Genomic DNA, 25,106 nt, shown 5'->3' on the forward strand with positions numbered 1-25,106 from the left:
GTTAATAAACTTAGCCTCAGACTCGAGACAGTTTCAGTAAATTAAAACCATAAATGAAGTCTCTGCTATTAAGTATGCAGAAACATGAGTTGATTTTGAGCTGACAGGATGACAGTGCAGTCAATGCCAGCACCAAATCTGTGTGAGGGAGAGGTCAGATCCCACCCTCCCCTAAGCTGTTCTGGAAAACTAAAACGAACGCTTCACTCACTTTCTTGTGCTAAAAGCTGAGCCCTCAGCCCTTAGATTGTGCTGTGTGATAGTTATTTGACAGGAAGCAACCCAACAAATCAAGCTGCTTAGCGCTGAGCTGCAGGCAGAGATGTCTAACAACAGTTGTGACAACTAATCGCCTCATCCTTTAGACAGAATGGCTTCAGATCAGTGCGAGCTATGATTTATGCACTGTGGCATTTTGTTATTGGCTGGTGGTGCGGCTTAATTTCAGTTTCCTGCTTTTGTTAGTTTCTGGCTCCTGCTTCTGATGATATAGGAAGTGGTTGGGACTAAAGGAAGATCTTAAGTGAGGGTTCGAACGAAGAAGCCCCTTCGGCTCAAAGATGTAGGTGTGTGTGTGTTTGTTTTTGGGAAGGACTTGAAGGTTGTATATGGGACCAACAAGCATAGTTAAAGAACGGTAAAGTAAACTCACTGCCATGTCATTACCAACCCCCCACCTCCACCGACCACCACCACCATCATCACATAGTGTGAAATGTCTGAAATGGTTACTCATCAATGCAGCATGATCTCAGCCACTATGTTGTTTAAAAAAAAACTATCAGACATTGCTGATGCTTTGGTAAGTTCATAATTGTGTGTGTGCTTATATATATATGTAGTTTGTATGTATGCATAAGTGATGTTTTTTGCTGTGTGAAAGGGATTGCATTTCAATTTGGTAAGGTGGCTAATCTTAAAAACATTATTGGACAATTTACATCAATTTATTTTGGGCTGTGTAAGTCGAGTTGTAGTTAGTATTCCTGTAAGAAATATCGAGGTAGTAAAAGATGAGAGTGATGATCAGTTCTGACTCCTTAAGGTTTTACTGCTGAGTTTATACTTTTCTTTATTTTATCCAGGAGACAATGATGGACCATCCTTTAAGAACCATTTCCTATATAGCAGATATTGGGAATATCGTTGTACTGATGGCTCGTCGTCGCATGCCTCGCTCCAATTCCCAAGAAAGTGTAGAAGCATCCCACCCTTCCCATGATGGGAAGAGGCAATACAAGATGATCTGCCATGTTTTTGAGTCTGAAGATGTACGTAGCAGTCTTATTTATTTTGTGTTTTTATTCCTGTTGTGAAGGAGCAAGGTGAATGAACTGTTGATCTCAAAACTAGTTTGTAAAACTACTCTTGATCTAAATGTTAACCTGTTATCGCATCAGAAGGAAAGGAGAAATCTATTTTAGTCCTGGAGAGGATTTTGGAAATCATTGTGAAATGTAATTTCTTAGCCGAAGGTCCAGTGCGTGAGAGTGATTCTCTGTACGCAGTATAGTGAGACCCACAACCTTGTATGTGTTACATCATCTCAGGAGATAACAAGAGAGGTTCAGATGGCATAGCCCCCTTTTTTAAAAAAAGTACCTATCTGTTATTAACATTTACTTTAGGAATAACATAGTGTTATAATTACTGTAAGATAAATATCACAACTGGGGCCTGGCTCCAGAAGAGGGTGTTTGCTGAGACTTGTCACTAAACCACGGGTTAATCTTTATTTGACCTTAATATGTCATCATCACCCCATCCAGAATACCAAACTTACCATCTTACCCATTACTTCATCTAAAGGGTTCTTCGAGTCCAGCATCCTGGACTCCACCACCATTGTTAGAAACCATTTCTGGCTGTTAATCACTCTGTGTAACAAGGTTGCTGCCTGCCCTGATTACTGTGTATGGTGAGAGGATTACAAGCTAGCCTCCTAAGCAGAGACTATCACATTGGCACAAGGAGTCAGGGAAGAAGTGGGGGAAGTTAACTTTAAAGAATGATAATTTAATATTCAGAAGAGTTAACTACAGTCAGATGAATTGTCGGAAGAATGCTGGCAGTGATGGATTTTTTTTAACCTCAAATGTAAGGATTGTCTGGTCCAGTGAGTGAAACACATTCTCTGGTCAGTGTAACATTAAACCATGCAAACCAGAGGGTGACAGATTGAGCAACAGAAACCAGAGTGTGGTCAAAGGATCCCATTCAATCCCGTCTCCAGTGGGGTTTCACAGGGTTCCGTGTTGGGTGTCCTGTTTAACATTCATCAATGACATTGTTGTAGGCATAAACAGTACTATAGCCATGTCTGCCAATGACACTGAAATCAGTGACAAAGTAGGATCAAGAGTCAAGGGGTCCCATGATGAGCTGTTGTTCAGGTGTTTGGTTGGACAGAAAGCAAGGAGATGCCATTTGATGCAGGTAAATGTAATATAAAGATCCTCGTGGGGAGGCTTCTGCTTCAGGGGGTTTACCAGGAGAGAGAGTTGGGAGTGATCACTGATCACATTCCAAAACCCCAAACACTGTCAAGTGGCCTTTGTCCGGATGATTCATAGCGCAGACAATAGATCAAAAAAAAGGAGACTACTCTGACACTATACTGTGCTCTAGTGTGTCCCCACCTCTGAGAGCCATACCAGACACTCGAGAAGGTGCAGAGAAGGATCACCAAGATAATCCTCTAGATTATAGTAGAAGGTTTGAGGAATCGAGCCTATGAGAAGAGGAGACTTGGGGGGAGAAAATTTGTTGAGATCCTGCAAGGAATCATCGTAATGACAGATGACAAGATCTACTCCACATAGAGGTTGATGGGGATCTGGAACAGTCTCCCAAATAACACAGTATATGCAAAAAGCATTCACTGAATGTTTTTGTCTCATGTTTTTTACCTCCCCCAGGAGAGGACAGAGTAGTCAGGACCAGGAGTCCAATATAATTAAAATATTGAATGGGAGATAGAATGGGGGGAGTTCTTCCGGGAGTGGGCGCGGTGAGTTTTTGCCCACCCTTTAGTTTTTGCGCATCCATGTATGCTTGGCCTGCTCTGAGATAGGTTGTACAATATCAGCCAGGAAAGCAGTAGGAGTGTACAGTTTGCCCCAGGTCAGAGGCCCCTGGGTTTGGGATGGGAAAGTCAGCCATCGTCCCTCCCTCCTGCCCGAGGGTTGACTCAGCACGATCACACACTAGGTGTGTGCGTTTGGAAGGCAGGTGAAGGTGTGATAATTCCAATGGCTGAATAGTTTCATACACAGAGAAATGGCCACTTAGATGAGGTATTGAACAAACTACTCCCTAGAACTGTACAAGAGTTGGTGCGTGGAGGAGGGTAGACAATTTGAGAAGAAAATTTGAGTAAAACTCGATCATTAATTCTGCTCTTCAGAATACATCAGTATTGCCAGAGGGATGGGAGAGAAGGTAGAAAATGAGATTGGGAAGACAATTGTGTTCCTCGACTGAAGTAGCATTTCAGAGACTAGGGAGAGAGGATGGTTCACGGCTGGCTTCCCATCCAGATGTTCGTTGATTTGTGTATCGGGGTTCCCGGTCACTCAGACTTATCTGTTCTCTCTCAGCTCGGCTGCCACTGTACAGGTGAGGAGCCTTGGGACATGGAAACGTCCCATCTCCAAAAAGAAGGAAAGGTAACATTCATGTCCTGTCTGACTGCTGCAAGTTCACTTCCCGTCAGATGGTCATTCAGTAGCGATAGGGAGAAATGTGGAGCAGAGACTTTGCGGGACCTCTGTTTCTGCCGCCTTAGTTCACCTTGAGGCTTCCAGGCAAAAATTCTTTTTTAAAAAATTCACGAGAGGCGAGTAGGAGAACTGTTTAATGGTGTGGAGGACTGGAGTGTGCAGGATGATGGGGATTGGTAAAAGTTGCATGTCAGAATTGATTAACTGCTTAGACATTCAAAAGGAAATCCGTTATCAAAAGGTCCCTCAAAGCTGTTGTGTTGTACAAATAATTTGGTTTAGAACCATGTTTGTTTATGAATGTTTTACTGTAGCCAACTAAGCAAACAAAAGTGTTGATTCTGTTGGACAGGTGCTAGCTAGCATTCAGTGACATCAAGTTCATGTGTATGTGAATGTAGCAATTGTTCAGTCACTTGGGTGTCATCTGCAACATTTAATTATACAGCAAAGAGCGAGTTCAGAACGGGAGGAGGAGGAGATGTTGGACATGCTAACCACATCACATTTAATACTAATAATACTAATACCCCTTACATTTGGTATATAAAGTGGTGACGTCTTGAAGCGTTTCAAAGCTAATTGCTTTGCTGTTGTTAGTCATTTGTAAAATATAAAATTTTTTGTTGGGGTGGGGATAATTAAATCTGTTGAGACATGCAGAGGCATTTCTGTATTATAATGAGTATTTATGCAATGTTTTAAGACAGGTTAAAAAAAAGTATTTTTTGAAAAAATGTAATCATCAAAATATGCAATAGACCCGAACTCCCAGGTCTCTGTTCAAAGAATGTGGTGCGGGGAACGATTGATTGCGTTCTGAGCAACGTTTACCCGCAGAATAAATATTTGTTTCCAATTCTGCTTTCTTTGAAATCACCCCTTTTCATCTTTCACTGCTTGCTGAGGATAATTGCCAGTCCCAGTGGGCTTTCCTTGTTCAATTTGCCAACCTTAGAGTTGGTGTTGCTTGAACACATAGCGCGTTTGTTTGAGGCTGCACACAGTTAATGGTTTCCATAGCACCAGGGCTACTTTTTAGAAATAGCTGCTCCTTTTGGTTCCATTTCCTTGCATTTGTTTGTGTGCATATATGTCTGTGCGTGTGTTTTTCAAAAAAAAAAAATTTTGATTTAAAAAATACAACCCACAAATCACACGCCAAATTATAAATAAAGCATATAACTCGGGAATTTAAAGTCTTTGCAACAAAATGGTTTCAAGGCAGGCACTGAACGCTATACTCTGAGTCTGTTGTTGATTGTCAGATTCCAGTAAGAGGTTCCCTGAAACACAGCACTATTTTGAAGACGTGCAGAAGAGAAGCCATGGTACTTGTAAAAACAAATTAAAAGAGGATTTTACTGCTGTTTTTTTCTTCTTCTCAATGTAACAGAAACCAATTGTATGAAATAATTAGGTCTTTGGCCATTTTAATTCTGCTTTGGTAAAATTATTTCAAATTGTTTTGTCCATGGCTGATTTTTCTTCCTCTCCTCCCTTCCCCTCCTGCAGGCACAATTAATAGCTCAGTCTATCGGACAAGCATTCAGCGTCGCTTACCAGGAGTTTTTGAGGGCGAACGGCATTAATCCTGAAGACTTGAGCCAGAAGGAATACAGTGATCTCCTTAACACCCAGGACATGTACAACGATGACCTGATCCACTTTTCCAAATCGGAAAACTGCAAAGAAGTACGTGTGGCCGGAGGGTTTCTGTCTCCATGAATGAAACAAACACTTTGATCTTTTTATTGTGGAAATGTGAGGTGTGATTGGACGAAATTGTTAGTTTGCAAATCTCGCTGATGTTAGCAGTTTCTACTGCCATTTGAAAAAGGAGCTTTTTACACCTGTTCATTGGGGTGGTGAAGAGCTAGCATCCCTGACCGCTCTGCCCAAATGCCCCCTTCTGTTTACCAGAGAAAGGAGTGACATTATCATCTAATGTGCAGACTTGGAAGCCAGGTAGCACCTATGTTCTTCCTTCCTGCCTTAGCCTGTGTAGGAAACTGGCAACCAACCACCCACCTGAGGAGTCTGCCTGTCCCCTTCGATCAGCTAACACAAGCTCTCTGTGCCACCATTGGTGGGTGTGCCTTAAGTCACTATGCCCCTAATCTCTGGAATTCCCGGTTCAATCCCTGTGCCTTGCCCCAGGAGTGGACAGGTGAGGGACGGATGGACAGGTGTTGGAGAGGTGAGGGGGAGACAGGAGAGGCAGGTGAGATGCAGGAGAGGCAGATAGATGCAGTATGGGGGCAGGAGAGGAGAGACTCGGGTAGAGAAGTTCAGCGGGATCAGGAGAGCAGTGGAGGAGAGAAAGCGATACCTTTGGGATCATGGTGATTTTGTGCCCACCATTCCCATAGATACTGAGCAGTTGGATTGGGCGCACAATAGAAGAGGTTTTATATTGTGTGGAAGGAGCAGACTTGATGGTCAGAATGGCTTTTTTGTCAATGCTTTTAAACTTGTTTATGACAAAGTGGGTAATCTGTCACAACAAAGGGAATAATACATTACAAAATAATACTGATGCAATTTGCTTTATGGATATTTCCTTGTGCTCTGATCTGCGTTGTGCTCATCTCGGTAGGTTTACGTTGAGAAGCAGAAGGGTGAGATCCTGGGTGTGGTGATCGTGGAGTCTGGATGGGGCTCCATCCTCCCAACTGTGATCATAGCAAACATGATGCACGCAGGTCCTGCAGAGAAGTCTGGAAAATTGAACATCGGGGACCAGATCATGTCTATTAATGGCACCAGCCTTGTGGGGCTGCCATTATCCACCTGCCAAAGCATTATCAAGGTACATCACTGCTTTATTCACCACAGTACTCAGTGGTCATGATTAGCACATCTCAATACTTCAGATAACCTTGGATTTATTTGAATGCAGTCATGTTACCAAATGCAGACTTGGTCAGATGTGGTTTGAGTTGGAACGCAACAACAACAACAAATTGCATTTATATAGCACCTTTCAAGTCGGGAGGACGTCCCAAAGCGCTGAATATTAAGGGGTTTACACCCAAGCGTGGGTTGGGATCAGGAGGGCTGAGGTGGTAGGGGTAGGAAGGTGACTGAAGGCAGTTGAAGAGAAGAGTCTTGAGACGGGCCTTGAAGGAAGCAAGGGAGTGGGAGGAGCTCTGGAATGAGGCTGAAGGCCTGACCGCCTATAGTGGAACAGGTATGGCGGGGGCTGTGGCCAGTGCCTGCAGAGCGGTGAGAGCAGACAGGTTGGTGAAGTTTTAATAGATCGCAGAGCAAGATCATGGAGGGTTTTAAGGTGAGGACCAGAATCTATATACAGGTAAACACTTGCATTGAATACAGTTAAGTGCCTCTAAAAGCAATTATCATCATTCTTCCATTTGTGGACACCTTGTACTTTGTGTTAGACACTGAAATTTGTAGCAATTTCACATTTTGGAATGACTGAAAGGAACAACCAGTAAAGACAGAAGTAAGCAAAGGAATTGGGGCTCAGCAAGTGTGAAGGCACAGGACAAGGTTAGTGGAGATGTGAGATGGGCATAGGGTCAGTGTAAGCAAATGGTGAGGTCAACAACATGGTGCAGCAATAAGGCTTGGAAACGTAGTGATTACAATTAGCTGGTTAGATGGGAGGAAGATTAACCATGATGTTGAGCTGGATTTTATTCTGGTCAGCCAGGTGTCTGACCACTCCAGAAACCTGTCAGCATTATTAAGAGCATCTAAATCAGACTGAGAGTTCCACCGAGCTGAACAATTGATTAACTACATCTGAGGTTCATAAACATGGTCAGGAATCTAAGCGGAATCTACGTCATGCATATTCCCACTGCCAGCACTATCCCAGAACATAGAACCATAGAAATTTACAGAACAGAACCATATTCAGCTCATCATATCTGTGCTGGCTCCTTTAAGAGCAATCCTTTCATTTACCTGCCCTTTGTGGAGTCCTGTAGCTCAGTGGTTAGAGCACTCGCTTTGCAAGTGAGAGACCTGAGTTCAATTCCAGGCAGGGAGAAACCTTGGGCAAGTTTCCTTACTCCACACGCCTAATAATAATCCCTCCAAAAACCCAAAACAATAATAAATTGGTCATTTTCAATCTACGACTGTTTGTGGGACATTGCTGTGCGCAATTGGCTGCCGCGTTCGCCCACAAATATACAGTCAATTCACTTTACAGTGTGTTCTGTGAAGCGCTTTGGGACGTCCTCCCGATGTGAAAAGCGCTATATCAAATGCAAAGATTAAGATTAAGTTTTCCTCATACTTCGCGGTTTACTCCTTTTTAAGGTATTTCTAGTCCCGTCTTGAAAACTAATATGGATCCTGCTTCAACTCCTGCTTCTGGCAGAGCATTCCATATCTTAATTTCTCTATGTGTGAAAATATGTTCTCCTAACCTCCCCATTTGCTAATTTATTATCTAAAATCAATGCCCTCTAGTTACTGACTCACCGACCAGTGGAAACAGTTTCTCCCTATTAATTTTATCAAAACCCCTCATAATTTCTATCTCATAATTTCTAATATAGTTGCCCCTCTCTATCAGGTCACCATTCTGTGAATGTTAAATAGATGTCACCTGGTTATCATTGGGAATAAACATATGCATAATACAGCAGGCAGATAAAGAAAGAAATGTTTAGGCTTATGTGGACACAACTTAGCATCTGTGAGATTCAGAAACTCAGAACACATACACGTGGGCACACACACAGAAATGAAAGCCCCAGTCTATAGATCTGTGTTGCGATGTTTTCTGATCTCCTGCTTGTTTTTCTTTCCAGGGGTTGAAAAACCAGTCTCGGGTGAAGCTGAACATAGTGCGGTGTCCCCCTGTCACCACAGTGCTGATCAGAAGACCTGACCTGCGGTATCAGCTGGGCTTCAGCGTGCAGAATGGCATTGTGAGTACTACTCTGGGGGTGCCTCACACAGTCACACTTCCAGTGTTTGTTTCCTCCTCTTGGCACAAAAACTCGTCTCCATGACATTTGCCTTCATTTGTGGTGCGAGTTGTTATCCAACAAATGTTAGCAGAGGTCGTTTAGAGACCAGTACCTTTTGTTTGCAGTTGAATTCGTTAGTGTCACTTGATTAAATGGGAGCATTAAATGCTGGAAAGTGCTTTCACTTGGTGCATCCAAAAAGTAATAATAATACATTGGTCACTCAATCCACGACAGTCCATTCACTTTATAGTACATTCTGTGAAGCGCTTTGAGACGTCTGGAAGACGTGATAAGGCGCTATATCAAATGCAAAGATTATTATTATCACGTTTCTCTCCCACTCTTCCTTACCCCCCCACCCCTCCCACCCAGCAGTATTGTGCACATACATGTGCGTTTCAGATAGAAGGAAAACATTTAATGAAATAATATCTTGCACTTAACTGGGTAAGTCTTGCATATTAGGTTGAAATTGGGAGTAGTTGACAACAGAAGTAGTCAGGTCTCTAATACCATCAGTACTGACATGCATTCACCTCACTCAAGTACAGAGCGAAGCCTGCGGTTACAGAATCAGTCAGCACCAGTCCGGCCTTGTATTAGCCGCTGTCAGTCGTACAGTGAGAGAAGCTCATACAAGCTTCGTATTGTACAGAAAATCTTCACAATCCTTAGTCCAGTGATACCACCAGAAGGCAGCAGTGCCTTGGTCTGCCCTTTAGTCAACAAGGCTTTGTTTTTTTCCTCGTCTGATGATTTTCATTTTATTTTTTGTCTAAATGAAGAGGAGGAAATGTAGAAAACAATTTTTTTTTAGCAAAAGGATGATGGATGTGGAGCTAACTCCCAAGTGTGGTGGACAAGAAAGTATGAACAGCTTCAAAAAGAAGCTATCAAAAAAGCTAATGGAATCATAGGTGTTCTAATAGAATATAAAAGCAAAAGAGGTCATGCCAAACTTATATAAATTGATATGTAGACCTAAGTTACAATACTGTGTCCAGTATTGGTTCCTGCACTTTAGGAAAGATGTCAAGTTGATAGAGGAGGTGGAAAGGAGATTTACTAGGATGATATCAGGAATGAGTGGATTGGCTTATGAGCAGACAGGAGGAACTAGTACTTTTTTTCACTGGAACAAAGAAGGTTGAGGGGTGACCTGCTCGAGGTGTTTAAAAATATGAGGGTTTTGATAGAGTCAATAGTGGGAATGAGATGGGACGGGTAGATGATGGGACTGGGACAGAAAGATGGTGGGAATGGGACGAGTAGATTGAGGAAATAGGATGAGTAGATAGTCGGGAATGGGACAGGAACATGGTAGGGAATGGGACAGGTAGTGCATTTGCCCAGATCCACTCATGTCTGAAATGTTGCTATGCTAGCATCTGATAAAATGTTTCAGGATCCTGATTTGAACACTAAGGAGGCTTGTGTGGTTTATGCTAACACTGAGCATTGGAGTTTTTTGAATGAGTAAAGTGAGCAGTATTTAAAGCCACGCTGGTAATCTTGGACCGAGACTTGTCTTTGTGCTAATTGTAAAACAATGCCTGATGAGAGCCACTTATTTGTTTAAAATCTAATGAGGTCTTTAAATCACTGCAGTCACAGTGGAACGTTAATAGCTGAATATATATTTACTGAGAGGACTTCCACCTCCCCTAGTATCAAAAGGACCTGCAAGGCTGGGAGAGGTTGTTCTAAGTCTAGATAAATAAAAATGCAAGTACAAATTTACACTCATATTGCGACTTTCACGTCCACTAATTTGCCTGTATTGAAACCCATCATGGTTCATATATCCATATTGAAACAGCAAATCTAGTGTTAATTTTATGGTGGAAATGGTGTTAATTTTATTCAAAAACAAAAATCCCAAACTTAGTTTGTACGTTATCGAGGCAGCACATCACTTTTTATAGACTTTCAAATGGGATGTACAGAAGGCTGAGTGCAAAAGGAAGCCAATCTCCAATGTGAGGAGAGTACTGAATGCCATTTAAATACAGCATTTAGGTAACTAAAATGATCGGTGAGGAGCTTCAGGGATACTGGTATTTGGTGCTTTAGGAAAGAGTGTAGGACATGGCTTTGTCGCTGTAAGTAACTCTCCTCAAGCACCAGGTTTGAGCTATGCCATCGTGCCAAAGCGTTCTGGGACGCTACCCTGTGTGGGGGACTCTATATAATATGTATATATATATATATATGCAAGTTGTTGTTGAGTAGGTCATTAGCTGGGCCAATAGAAAAATGCAGAAATATTTGTCCAAAATTGCGGGGTGATTTGCGAGTTCTGCGGGGTTTGCAAGTTTTGCAGAAAATAGCGGGATGTTGATTGGGGCTACTGAGATACGTTTTACTGCCAACCTACATTTCTTCACTTTATTGATAGAACTAAACATAAGGAAATAACACATATTAGATTGTTGCAAAAAAATATTAATTACTTCTTTAACATAAACTGGCTGGTCCTTTTTGGAGGGGGGCGGGGGGAACACCAGCGAGGCTACAGGAGCTCACCACCTCTTACCTCTCAGGGACAGCACCACCCAGAGACCCAGAGAGACACACACACCCAGAGAGAGACACACACACACACACATACACACCACACACACAAACAGTCATGAAGTGAATGACCAATTTTATCTGGGGGATTGCTGCCCTGTACACCGGGAGAAACTCCCTTCTCTTTTCAAGTAGTGCGATGGGATCTTCAACGTTCACCCGAATGTAACACAGCACAGACGGAATCTTGGTTTAATATCTCATCTGAAGGATGGCACTTCCAACAATGTAGCACATCCCCAACACTGTATTTGAGTGTCAACCTAGACTGTGAGTTTAAAATCCAGACGTGTGACTGGAACCCACAACCTTCTGACACAGAGGCAAGAGTGCTACCCAATGAGCTTGGCTGACACTTGGTATACAAAGCATATAACTACAGTAATGGTTATACTGCAGTTTATATCAGAGAGTCACGATCCCTCACTCAATACAGTTTATCTCATTTGATATACCTCAACTAGGGCACAGGGTTGTCCTGCACAGTGGTCCGAGATGCTATCCTGCATGAAGGGCCCTATATAAATGCAAATTGTTGTCAAATTACCTTGAGAAGAAGATATTTTACTAGCAACAGAAGCAAAAACACATTACCAATGGCACAGTTTATATTTTGCAATGTGTGGGAGTTACAAGGATATGCACTGCTTTTTCCCTCGCCACAAAGTCACTTGGAAAATATTCTATCACTGTTTGGCAAAGTGGAACGAGATTTAATGCTGCACTATATTCCGAGATGAGGTACATCATGAACATTTATGTCATAAGCCAGCATGGTGCAACCTGCTGTGACTGTGCATCTATAAGAAATAGCTACACACATTCAATTCAGACTCACAATAGTAGTGAACTCCAGTGAAGTACTAACACATAAGAGAGATCTCGAGGGTAGAAGGGACAGATTGAGGTTGCTTGTTCATACCTCCCAGCAACATTGTCTTCAGCCTGGGAACGAGGCACTTATTTATACCCACTCAGTCGAGAGATTGTACATGACTCATGGAGAACCTAAAGAGGTGAGATACATAACTTGTAAACATTTCTTTACACAAAGGGCTATGAGAATGTGGAAAACACTGAATCAGAATGCAGGAGATGTAGAATTCTTTGGGTGTTTAAAGGGAGATAAATAGAAGGGAAGCCAATTGATATACAACAACAACAACTTGGATTTATATATCGTCCTCCATGCCGGACGGCGTCTCAGAGCGCTTCACAATAACGGATCCCGGGGCTGAGCCAGGGGGAGGGGGAGGAAGGTGACCTGAAGCCGAGACCTGAAAATAGGAAGAGAGGGGGCGAGAAAGGGAGTTCCAGAGCCTCGGGGAGTAGTGGCTGAAGGCGGAGGACTCGAGGGACAAGGAGGAGGCCAGTCCCGGTGGAAAGCAGGCAACGGGCACTGTTGTGAGGAGAGAGGAGGTCAGAGGTGCAGAGGAGAGGAAGGATTTGAAGACAAGGGTGAGGATCTTGAAGTCGAATCTCTCCGGGACAGGCAGCCAGTGCAGTCTGGCAAGGACTGGGGTAATCGGGGAGCGGAGTTTGGTGCGGATAAGAATGCAGGCGGCAGAGTTTTGTATGACCTGGATTTTACAGATGGTAGTGGAGGGGAGACCGGCGAGGGAGGGCATTTGAATAGTCCAGCCGAGAGGTGACAAAGGCATGGATCAGGGTTTCAGCGGCTTTTGGAGTGAGGTATTGGCGGAGACGGGTGATGCGACGGAAGTGCAAGAAAGCGGTGCTGGTGAGGGACCGGATGTGGGGGAGGAAGGATAATTGGGGTTCGAACCTGACGCCTAGGTTGCATACGGGATACAGAGAAAGTCAGAGAAATAGGATTAAATGATTTGACACAATTTTAAAAAATGAGAGGGTTTGTTGAGCTCAATGGCCAAATCGTCTTTCTATATTTATAAAAATATAAAGCAAGCCTTTCGAAATTACTTCACTGCTTACCTCACATTGACTCCAAAAACAATTTGCTTTGAACACTTCTGGCATTGGAGACGTCTTGCAGATTGATGTGTTTTGATGTCATTTGAATAAATTGAGCAGCTGGTCTCCTGTCAGTCTTGGTGAAACCAGCAGCACGCTGACATCACCATAGATCAGGTAGCAAGTAACCTAAGAAGCCACTGCCTGAGTTGCATCATCTTCATTTATAATGTCTCAAAATTGGTTAAATATATGAAAGAAACAATACAAAAGATTATTGGGAAAGAACAGGGAATTGGGATTAGCTCCAATGGAGAAGCTGGCATGGAATGGCTTCCTATGCTGCAATGTCTATGATTTTATGAAATTAATCATTGCTCCTGAAAGGATTTTTTTATTATTTAAACCCATTACCAATAATCTGTGGTGCACTGCAACATTTAGTACTAAAGTGTTTAGCAGTGATCAACGAGTTTTGAAACGTGTACTTTAAAAAAATTATGGTTCTTGGAAAATAATAATAATCCTTGCATTTAAATATGGTGCCTTATCACATCGTTGAGATGTCTCAAAGCGCTTCACAGAATATACTGCAAAGTGAATTGACTATATTTTATCGGCGAAAAGAAGCAGCCAATTTTGCTCAGCAATGTCCCACAAACAGTCATGGGGTTGAGTGACTGAATTATTTTTCTTTTGAAAATATTACCCCTGGAAATGTGATCCGTCAATCGACGAACAACCAGGTTCCTACTTACTGCTAGGTAAACAGAGCCGTGTAAACTTGTCTAAATTTTCACTCTGCTCAGGAATTGAACCCGGGTTCTCTCGCTTGTGAGGCGAGTGCTCTAATCAATTTGCTACAGGACCCCACAAGTTTATGAGTAAGCTAGTTTTGAAAAGTGCACTTTAAAAACTTGTGGCTCTTGGTTGCCAGTGCATATCTGATGACTCAACTATTCTGTCTTCTTACAGATCTGTAGCCTTATGCGAGGAGGAATAGCAGAACGAGGAGGAGTACGGGTTGGTCATCGGATCATAGAAATCAATGGGCAAAGTGTAGTAGCAACACCTCATGAAAAGATAGTCCATGTTCTGTCCAATGCAGTTGGTGAGGTAAGTAGTTCAATTTATCTCTGTCATACGTAATGAATAATTGATGCAGTTTAATTTCCTTCATTTCAAACAAAGCGTTTTGAGGAATCAGATTATAGCTATGGGAAATCAGAGTTTAGCAATGTTCCTTTTTTTTCACGTATGTTAATTTTTTAAAGGCCTGCTGCTAATGGGTTCAGCATTCTCCAAAAGAGTGATTAGCAATGATTCTCTGCTTCTCAATAAATTTTATCACAAAACATGGAATAACCCCCTTTTATGTTTATGTCCTTCAGTTCTACAAGTGAAAATTAAAATATACTTATAATTAAATTAAAACATAACATTTTATAAAATTAAACTTCTATAAAATTAAACTATACTTGTTAAAAATTGCACCCACGTTGAGTGAGACTCCAGTTTTGACCAACAATTTTTATGATATGTTCCCAATAACATTATTCTGGTGTGAAGGTACCATCATTTGTGTTTCTCTGTTGAGGTTGAGGTTTAACTTCTGCAATGCAAAAACAAAGCATCCGAACATGAAGGAACAAGTTGCAAACATTTTTCAGAAGTCACCCCTCTGATTGCAGCTGGAGATGTATGTCTGCACTGAGCATGACTAGACTTGAATCTATCAGTATGAATGGTCAATCCTGGCGGAAGTTCTCTCCAAATGAATCCTGCCTCACCCATTCCTCCAGCCCTGTAACTAAAAATATTTAAGCTTTCAAAACCATCACCTTACATACCCTGCTTTGTTCTCAATTAAAACCCATGGTAACATTCTCTTTCATTAATAATCCTAATAAATAATACTTAGATGTCATTAAATCTTCCCATCTTGGCTTACTTCTAATAACTTGTGGGGAATCCTTGCATTCGCTATTGTGATAGTGACAGGAGGAAATTCAGTTGTAAAAAGAAATGACGGTAGATGCACCTCTCTGTGTTTTACAGTAGAGAATTTTACTTGTTTCGCTTTTTCAGTTAGAACAGAGTAAAACAGGGCATCACAGTGCGTCAGCGTGTTGAGCGAGTATGCTTTGGTTCTCCAGTGTGCTGTCCTGTAACAACTACAACAACAACTTGGATTTATATAGCACCCCTCACGCAGGGTAGTGTCCAAGAGAGCTTGTAAAGAAATCACACAAAAAAACTGTAAATGTATGAGACGATGTAGTGAAGGAATTAAATCAGAATTTTTTTTATATCGTGTGTCTGACCTTTACTGAGATGGCAGATGCTGCCACAGAGTTGCAGCTTTAAGGCCTGTATTGCATTATAAATTTGAGCAGAGTGGGCGAGCATGAAAGTCTTAAGTGTAAGCTTGCAAGTGAAGTGCCTCCATTGTGTGACATTCCCACCGGTTCTGCAGCTAGTAAATGTAATTAGCTGTATTATCTCATGTGACCTTGAACTTGCCTTAATAGCGGAAAAGAATAGCTGAGGGCTGACTTGAATGCCAAGCAAATTTACAGCTTTCACATTGAAAGAACCTTAGGATGAACAGTAATTTGCGTGGCTGACCTCTTCAGACATCTTGGCTTACTTATTAAAGTATCCTTTTTGACATGTTTCTTAGAAGGTAGTTGGAGTAAACTTCATTCTGAGACAATCAGCAGGACCAGGGAATAACAGGCTCTTCATGTTGGCCATTTAAAAGAAAGGAACAAAAAATGATTTCATTGATGGTAATAACACACTTCAAATGTAGCTTATTGTTAATAATTAATCATTTGCAAACAAAGAGCATACTCCTAAAATACGATATAATAAAATATACTTTACAAACCCTTTTGAAATCCCTATCTTCCGACGTGAAAGGCGCTATACAAGCGCAAGTTGTTGTTGTTGTTATTGTTGTTGTTGACTTCTCTTTAGTGCCTGAACTGCTGTATTCTTTTCTTAAATTTAGCTTTGCTTTACATCTGCTAGACCTTGTTCTAGTCATTTTACATTTAGCAAACTTTCAAACATTTCATCTGTTTTCCTGAACTCCCTCCGGTGGGCGTATCAGGAGAACACACCTCCAAACTGCAAAATAGCCCTCCAGTTGAGTTAGCGGAAAGCGAAGCTAAAAGACAAGGTCTTCAGCTAATGGAAGTCCCAAGAGTCCTGACCATTGATCCAATCCTGTCAGATCAGACACTGCCTGTGTCAATGTTTTGACCTGACTTAAGCATGACACCACAGAATGCTGATGCTGGACATTTCTCACTGTTGGCAGTAGCAGCCCATTGAAACCAGGACAAACTAATTCTATGACACTCCAAGGAGATTTTTTTTAAACCATAAATAGGTCTGTATTCTATTTTGTGAAGAAATTCTGCCTTGCTCTTCCCTATCTCCGTGACCTGTTAACTCAACAGTAACCTGTCCGCTCCCTCCACTCAACGAGCTCCGGCCTGCTCCATGTCCCCCACCTGGCTTGCCCCACCTTGGGGGTCCAGCCTTCAGCCTCTCTGCCCCCACCCATTGGAACTCCATCCCAAAGTCCCTTCACCTTGTCATGGTCACCCTCCTTTTTTTTACATAACCTGTCTGTCTGTAATAATTATCTTTTCTGTTATTTAATGTATGTGTTGGAAACTTTAACCTATTGAACGTGTTTAATGTTTCTATTTTGTAGTTTAAAGCATTGATTGCTTAAATGCGGTTATTGTCTGACCCAAATGCACTCGGGTAAACCCGTACTAACGTAGAAAGTTTGAAAAAGAACTAGCAACGTGGGGAGCCAAGTGCAACGTCTACACCCTTAATTTATATCTCCACGATATGGCTCGCTCCTCCCTCGCAGAGTGTACTGGGTGGCCTCTGTAAACGCATGGCACATAGTGAGCATATGGAGTTTGCAGCTCATCACACTGTTTACATCCATTAAGTTTGTCGCAAACCACGTTTTGCTTCTTGTTAGCCAGGTGTAGTGAAATCGGGCCAGAAGGAACTGGATCCTTTCCATGGTAGTTAAATACAGTGCAAACACTTTGTATTAATGTATCTACTACTTATATAGATCATTCTTAATCTTTATTTAAGGTGAAAACCTGAGAGTTTTGTAATAATTAGGGCTTAATGCAACCAAGATTGTTCTGAATACAGAACATATAACTGTTAGTGAGGAGTTCACGGACACAAGAGAATCCCACTCTCATGTGCCATTCATTTAATTTCTAACTTTGAATTGTCACTTTCTTTAAGTATTAAAAACGTAAATTTGTTTCAGCAGTTCTCAATTGTCAGTATCGAAGGGGCTGAACTCCCACTTTATTTCTTGTACTGTCCATTGACTTTCTAATTCACTTTTTAAATATATATATATTTTATGATCTATTTGTGCTCATCAAGACATGTTGAAGGTAAAAAGGGAACATTACCCTCTTTGATCATCCAGTTTCAGCCTTGTCAGGTGTCAGGTCAGGTGTAGCCCTTGTCAGATTTGCAGTGTAAAGTTCCCTCTCCCTGTCACAAAACCAACCTCAGAAGAATACCTTATAGTCCAGTAATTTGGATTTAATCCAAGAGCCGAGGTTTTAGAAGTGCATGCTCATACCTTCTTGACCCGATCAGAGAATATTGACTTTAAAAACACAGGTGTTGTTTACGCCCCTCCCATTTTAATCTGTCTTTTCTGTCTATCTGTGTAATTTTATGCTCTCTAATTTGATATACTTGCTTTCTTGCTTCGTGTGATTAGAAAAATGGCAGTTAATAACATAGGAGTAGAGCAATGGTCCAGCTTCCTAAAAGGTTCCTAAAACAGGTCAATCTAGTTCCCTAATTAACCCGAATACTTCTTGTGTCTAAGAACTTGTCTGGTTTCTTTTTGGAAAACTTGCATAGTTCTTGTTTCACCACTTGTACTGGAAGATTGTTGGTATTCTGGAGGGATGAGTCAGATGGACCAAACAGCCTTCTTCATCCGAACCAATCTTGTGATATAGGGGAATATAATAGCATGAACAGCTGGGCCTAGCACTGATCCTTGCAGGACAGCACTGGTCACAGCATGACAATCAGAAAGTGTCCCTTTGAACCCAACTCTGTCTTACCTCCCAAGACAATCTCCTAGCCATAGAGCTAGGTTTAGATTGGAAATTGGAGAGAGGGAAATCAGTAACAAGAGGGTATAAGTTAAGTATTACTAGAGAGAAAAGAGGAATGTTAAGTATTTTTAATTTTAGGATTTAAGAATATCAAATGTGTTTCAACAAATGGCTATTGAAGCTGTGTCCACAACAGCATTTCAGAGGGAATAGGATAATTACTTAAGGAAATATATAATAAGTATAGGGAAAGAGCAGGGGAATAGGATAAGAGTGTAAGTAGTAGTGGGGAAATGAGCAACAGCACAGATGTGATGGGCTGAATGGCCTCCTTCTGTATTGTAAGCTTTCTGCTGTGTGCAAAGGTGAATTTGCAATCACTTTAAATAGCAATGAAAATACAAAAGTAGTTAATAAGTTAGATTTGTCATTGTATCTATCGGCTATTGAGTGTAGATGATGTTTCTGCTCTGTATGAATCCACCTTAATCTATTTCCTAACGTCTGGCCTAGATCCACATGAAGACCATGCCAGCCGCTATGTACAGACTGCTGACTGCCCAGGAACAACCCGTTTACATCTGAGGGGCTAAAACGTCAGTCACCATAAAGTGGACACGTCTGTGTGGTTTGGTTGTGTTAGCATTGCTGCATTTCTGTGATGGCAGATTTTTTTTAAAATGTGTTGTGTTTTGACAAAATTTGTTAACTCTGATGTTTTTCGGAGGTGCAGCTTTGTGTGGTTTCTAGAAATTAATGTAAATAAATATAATGCGGACTAATTTTCACAAATTTCTCCACACTTAGGCTAGGTACCTGAACACGTATATTCTTTTGCAAAGGTTTTGACATTGTTAAGGGAGCACTTTTCAAAGAAGTATGCTGTTCGAACACACACAACGATTGAATGAATGCCTCATTGGGAAATGGGTTTAAGCCCAAAAGAATTTTTAAGGAACATTTAAAAATTGTGATATTTGCTGAAAGCCACATGTCCCACTGAGAAGGATTGTGCAACGCCTCGCTCCTAATGCTTTATTTTGTACCTTTTAACATTCCAGCTGAATTGTGTTATTTATTTTGTTTGCTTCACTGAAACATTCTCACAAAAAGAACGTGAAAGATCAAAACCATTGTTATTTGACAATCTCAAAAACTAAATTGAAGAAAGTCGTCTTTGTTTCATAAGATAATAATAACCTTGCATTTGGTTTATAGCAGGGATTTTATTTTCAATATTTGTTACATGCATTCTGTACCTTTAAGGAAAAGTAGCCGATGAGAAGGTTTTATTTGAGCTGTGTTTAAAACAATGTGTTTACATCTAACTCTTCTTTTCATGACTTCTGCTTTGATGTAAAATGAATCCACCAATGGGATCCTTCGAAACTGCTGTTCTGATTTCTGATGGGAACGTGAATAGAAAACTCGACTTAAAACCCAACATGTGGTGGGTGAGAGTATACGACTCAGTTAAAGGCAAGAATCTGACTAGGTTATCAATGGTCCCTAACTTGTGCTCACACTGATCCCATCAGCAGTGAAACTGAGTGGATGGTAGTGTTAATATGTACTCTCATGTCGCTGCTGCTGTTTTCACAGAGAAGAAAACATTGAGATGCAATTCCCCTTTAAGACAATGTAGGTTCCCCCTCCACACATACACACACACACATAGACACATTTTAATTTTATATAAAAGAAACTATATGCCATACAAAAGTAGATGTCTTATGAAACTCCTAAACTGTACAGTACTTTGCAGTGCATTGCATCAGGATCGTTCCGTATTGTGGCCTGAACCTGTCATCTGCCTTCATTCCTGAATTACTGTACACTGCTGTAATGTGCTGCTAAGTCTAATGTGCTGATTGTCCTCTACATCTCTGTAGGGCTGGGACTAAACTGGTTGCCTGATATGGACCACATACGCCAGAACGGCCCACTAAAGGCCCTGGTGTATAGCCGAGGAGGCAGCTCCAGGCACTGACAATGATGGGTTAAAGCATTAAGTGACAGCAACGTCCCTTGATCCGGGGAGGAAATGAAGAAACTTCCCACCTCTTCCCCCACAACACAAGCAGTAATTCAGTACAATGATAAATTTACCTTTAGACAAGCATTACCCAATGGGGAGTGTAAAACTAATACATTTATCTGACGTTGATAGGCATGTTTCATTATGACTGGTTAAGAGCATTGTCCAACATGGCACACATTTCTGAGCACTAAAATAATGGCAATAGGTAGCTTTTGGAGTGGAGGGTGGTGGGGGGACCATTAATACAGCTTCACTTTTGTAAAGCTTATTTATTGACTCTTGGAGCTAGGTTAATTCAATATAAAAGAACAAAGTAGGGTTTTTTTTCGAGAGAAAAGAGACTGAAACTATAAGGATTCACCTCTGTTGGCAGAGCTGCTTGAGATTTTCACACACTACTGCTGTTTACACATGAACCAAAAGGTCACATTACACTTACTCCTCGTCTTGCTCTGTAGCATTGTTACTTGAAGTAATTCCAATGGCATGATACAAACTAATGGTTTCAGTCATTCAGTGGCTTGTGTGTTAATATTTATAGTCAATTTCTGCAGCTGCTGATGTGACTTAATGTAAATATTTTACGCAGTACTAGAAATATCAAGTATATCATATTTTTTTTCTCTTGTAATGTGGTGCAATAGAGAATAATGTGAAACATCGGGAAAGTATAGTATTGCAATGGTAACAAATCCGTTCTTTGTAAACTGATGTCAATTCATGTGCGTCAGCTATTAAGTATGACTTGAATAATGCACTGCTAATGAATGTAGTTTCTCTTCAATATTATTTGATCATATATCTACAATATCCATTCTTGTTTATAATACAGCAGCAATGTTTATTTATTACTTTCAGGAATACTGTTTGGAGAGTGATATGTTTAACAAGCTACTTTCCTTAACATTCTTGTTCCTCAGCAGCTATGAAGGGAAAGAATGAACACTTCCTTCACTCCTCATGTGTTTCCATTCATTTCCCCCCCTCTAAATTGTTAACTTTTCGAATGCTGAATTACACACTGAGAACAATGCATAGAATACATGGAACATAAACAATCTAAGGATAGTCGAAGTGTCTTAACCCGATGCCTTTGGACACAAAGCTCCAAGGCTCTGGCGGAGTTCCCCACAATGGATTTAATTGACTGAACAGGACAATTGGCAGCAACTCCCAGATACCTGACGAACCCAGGCCACTCAGAGAAAAGAAACTGATCTGTGTGTACTGTAGACATGATGGGTGTCACTGCATTTTCCTTTTGACAGAATGGAAGGTAATGAGAAGGGAGAAAGAGGGGACAATAAACCTTTGCGGACACTGGACTGCATTGCCACTCTTTCTCCTTTTCTTTGGTGTTTTGAAATTCTGTTGGTTGGAAATATTACACTTGAAGTTTCACGAGACTCCAAAGTACAGCATGAGAACAGGCCAACATGCAGACAACAAGCAAAGGCGTTCTTTAAATCCCAATTAAGTGGGCGTGCATTAAGTGGTGTCTTTTCTTATCCATTACTTCTGCCTCGGGGCCGCGGGTAGGAGAGGGGAGGTTGAGAGGGAAACAAGTGCTTTGAAAATGGGCTAAACAACATCATTTCCTTTTTCTCCAAAGATAATGGTGTATTTTTAAAAAAATATATATTGTCGTTAAATTCTAACAAATGCCTACACTAAGCTAAGACAATAGGACTGTAGTAAAGGCGTCTCTTTAAGAGGGAAGTGCGGAGCCTTAACTACCTTAAATTGTTGAATGCCTTTCCTTGTTGGCTTGTCATGCACTGCACTTCTCTCTTTTTGACCAACGTTCCCCCATGTTGCCTTTCTGTAGCTGTCTCAGTAGCTGCTGTGCTATGTGTTGCATGTATTTACCTCTGTAACAGGTTGTGTTCTGTCACTGTATGCACAAGGCATGTGCCTCGCAACTCTGACCAATAAAATTTAACACAAACAATAGCTGAATGGTGTCAAAACTTTCTTTTGGGCCTCCCACTAATTTTTCTCTTTCAAATTTTGTTTCCCATCTTGAAGACATTGTGGCTTTTCCCACATGGCTGCATACAGAGTGGCCGAGTCTCCCGCCTTGACTCTTGCCAAGCTGTGGTGTGTGTGAGCTTGGGCCTTGGGCCTAGGGGTGGAGAGCTGGGCAGTAGATGCTTTCTGAGAGACACAGTCAATCTTTTCTGTTGGATAAGATTAATAAGAGTTATGTTTCTCTATTGTACAGGGTGAAATCTTAGGCAAGTTTCTTCACTCCGCATGCCTCTAGGAACTGGGTTCTTACTTACTATTTGCCTAGCGGTAACAACCAGCAACAAAATTAAATTTATAGAGTGCCCTTCACGTCGGGAGGACATCCCAAGGGATCAGGACCTGAGCGTGGGGGGAGGTGGGGTAGGGGTGAGGAAACGCAAAGAGGTGGGAGGGTGACCGAAGGCACAATCGAAGAGGAGGGTCTTGAGACCAGCCTTGAAGGAGGCAAGGGAGGAAACGAGGTGAAGGGACTGTGGGATGGAGTTCCAGAGCGTGGGGGCAGAGAGGCTGAAAGCTTGGCCACCAATGGTAGGGCAGGTCGGGTGGGAGACATGGAGCAGACCAGAGCCTGATGAACGGAGAGAGCGGGCAGGTTGGTAGGGAGTCAGCAGGTCAGAGAGGTAGGAGGGGGCAAGGCCATGGATGGTCTTGAAAGTGAGGACGAGGATCTTGAATTTGATCCTCTGGGGGATGGGGAGCCAGTGGAGTCGGGTGAGGGTGGGAGTGATGGGGTCACGGAGCCTGGTGCGTGAGAGTACACAAGCTTCGGAGTTTTGGATGATCTGCAGCTTGTGAAGGGAAGAGTTGAGAATGCCGATGAGGAGGGAATTTCCATAATTGAGGTGACAAATGCATGGATAAGGGTTTCGGCAGCCTGAGGGGTGAGGCAGTGGCGGAGTCTGGCAATGTTGGGGAGGTGGTGGTAGGCAGTGCTGGTCATAGCGCGGATGTGGGGGAGAAAGGACAGTTCAGGTCAAACAAGACACCCAGGTTCCTGACTGGCTTAAGTAAGTAGAGACCTGGTTGTTAGTCGATTGGTGGATCATTTTCTGGGGATAATATTCCCTCCAAAATTTAAAAAAAATTTGTTTACTCAATCCATGACTGTTAGTAGGTCAATGCTGGGCACAATTGGCTGCCGCTTTTTGTTGACATAACATACACTCAATTCACTTTACAGTATATTCTGTGAACCGTTTTGAAATGTATCAATGGCGTGATCAAGCGCTATATTAAATGCAAAGGATTATTATTATAAGGGCTATAATAGAAAAGTGCAGCCACAATTTTTCCACAGAATCTGCTATGAACCCACTAAATTCTAAGTTTCTGGCGTCTGAGCCTCTTGTGCTGTTTATCCGACGCAACTGTGTGTGGGGAAACATCGTCCGGGACTGGTCAGTATATGGCTCAAGCGGGAAATGGGCTATGCTCCACTCGGAGGCCCCAATGTTGTGATTGCCTGCATGTGTGTCTCTTAAGTATTTGTGAGTGTGTCTTTGTGAGTGAGTCTCTCTCCTCTGTATGTGTTTGTTAGTGTCTCTGTGAGTATTCTGTGTGTGAGTGTGTCTCTCTCTGTGTTTGTGAATGTCTATAGGAGTGTCTCTCCTGTATGTGTGTCTGTAAGTCTCTGTGTGTACTCTGTATGTATGTGTTTGTGAGTGTGTGTGTGTGTCTCTTCTATGCGTGTTTATGAGTGTCTGTGAATGTGTATGTGTGTCTCTCTGAGAATGTATCAGTATCTGTGAGTGTGTCTCTGTGTCTGTGAGTGTTTATGTGTCTGTGTGTGTATCTCTCTGTGCCTGTGTGTGTCTGTGAGTGTGTCTCTGTCTGTGAGTGTGTGAATGTGTGCCTCAGTGTCTGTAAGTGTGTGGGTGTGCCTTCCTGTGTCTGTGTTTGCTTGTGCCTCTATGTGTGTCTCTTTGTCTGTGTGTGTGTGTGTGTGTCTCTCTGTGTCTGTGTGTCTCTCTCTGGGTCTGTGAGCATGTGTGTGTCTCACACTCTGTGTCTGTGAGTGTGTATCTCTCTCCGTCTCTGAGTCAGTGCGCAGTGCTGAGCCCCGAGAAGTGGTGAGTTCCTGTAGCTCCGCAGTCAGGATACTGTCTGTTTTGGTGGATCTGCAGGCCTTTTGGGCTGGTGCTGGTGTCTTCCCGCTCCCCCCACCTCCCAAATGGGCCACCCAGTTTTGTTTAAAGAAATTAATCATTCATTTTTGCAACTTCTAATATGTTATATCCTCATATTTAGTTTTGATCAATAAAGTGAAAAAATGTAGGTTGGCAGTAAAATGTACCTCATTAGCACCAAACAACCCCTGCAATTTTCCACAAATTTTGACAAATTTCCTCACAATTTTAGTCAAATATTTCCACACTTTTCTATTGGCCCAGAATATGACATTGGATTTGTGGGGAAAACAGAAAGAGAATGATAAAATACTATTTTTTTAAAAAAATGGTCTTCCTCCTTTTATTATCACTATTATTGGCTTGTACAGAAAAATAATCACACACGGGCAAAAATCAGCTTCACATTTTAAGTGTATTGAAATGAAAATTGAGTTATTTTTAAAAATTTATATTAACCTTACAATTCCAGTTAGCCATAAAATACAGAGGTTTGCCATTGTGCAGTCTCACAGATTGAGTGTCAGCTTGGCTCAGCTAGAAGAACTCTCACCTTTGAGTCAGCAGATTGTGGGTTC

At 41.8% G+C, this 25,106-nt stretch overlaps 1 protein-coding gene across 4 annotated transcripts in view; it reads left to right on the forward strand.

The window, feature by feature from the left end:
* The window catches only part of apba1a (amyloid beta (A4) precursor protein-binding, family A, member 1a), a 131,024-nt gene extending 108,700 nt beyond the window's left edge, over positions 1–22,324 (forward strand). For all 4 annotated transcript variants that reach the window (XM_007892666.2, XM_007892667.2, XM_042332754.1 and 1 more), the window contains 6 exons: positions 1,086–1,271; positions 5,238–5,417; positions 6,322–6,534; positions 8,516–8,635; positions 14,162–14,302; positions 18,844–22,324. In XM_007892666.2, coding sequence (XP_007890857.1) covers positions 1,086–1,271; positions 5,238–5,417; positions 6,322–6,534; positions 8,516–8,635; positions 14,162–14,302; positions 18,844–18,915 — 912 coding nt within the window. In that variant the 3' untranslated portion in view covers positions 18,916–22,324. The remainder of the gene's footprint in view (positions 1–1,085; positions 1,272–5,237; positions 5,418–6,321; positions 6,535–8,515; positions 8,636–14,161; positions 14,303–18,843) is intronic.
* Positions 22,325–25,106: the final 2,782 nt, after the last annotated feature.

Source organism: Callorhinchus milii, unplaced genomic scaffold, assembly GCF_018977255.1.
Source record: "Callorhinchus milii isolate IMCB2004 unplaced genomic scaffold, IMCB_Cmil_1.0 Scaffold1, whole genome shotgun sequence".
Taxonomy (NCBI): domain Eukaryota; kingdom Metazoa; phylum Chordata; class Chondrichthyes; order Chimaeriformes; family Callorhinchidae; genus Callorhinchus; species Callorhinchus milii.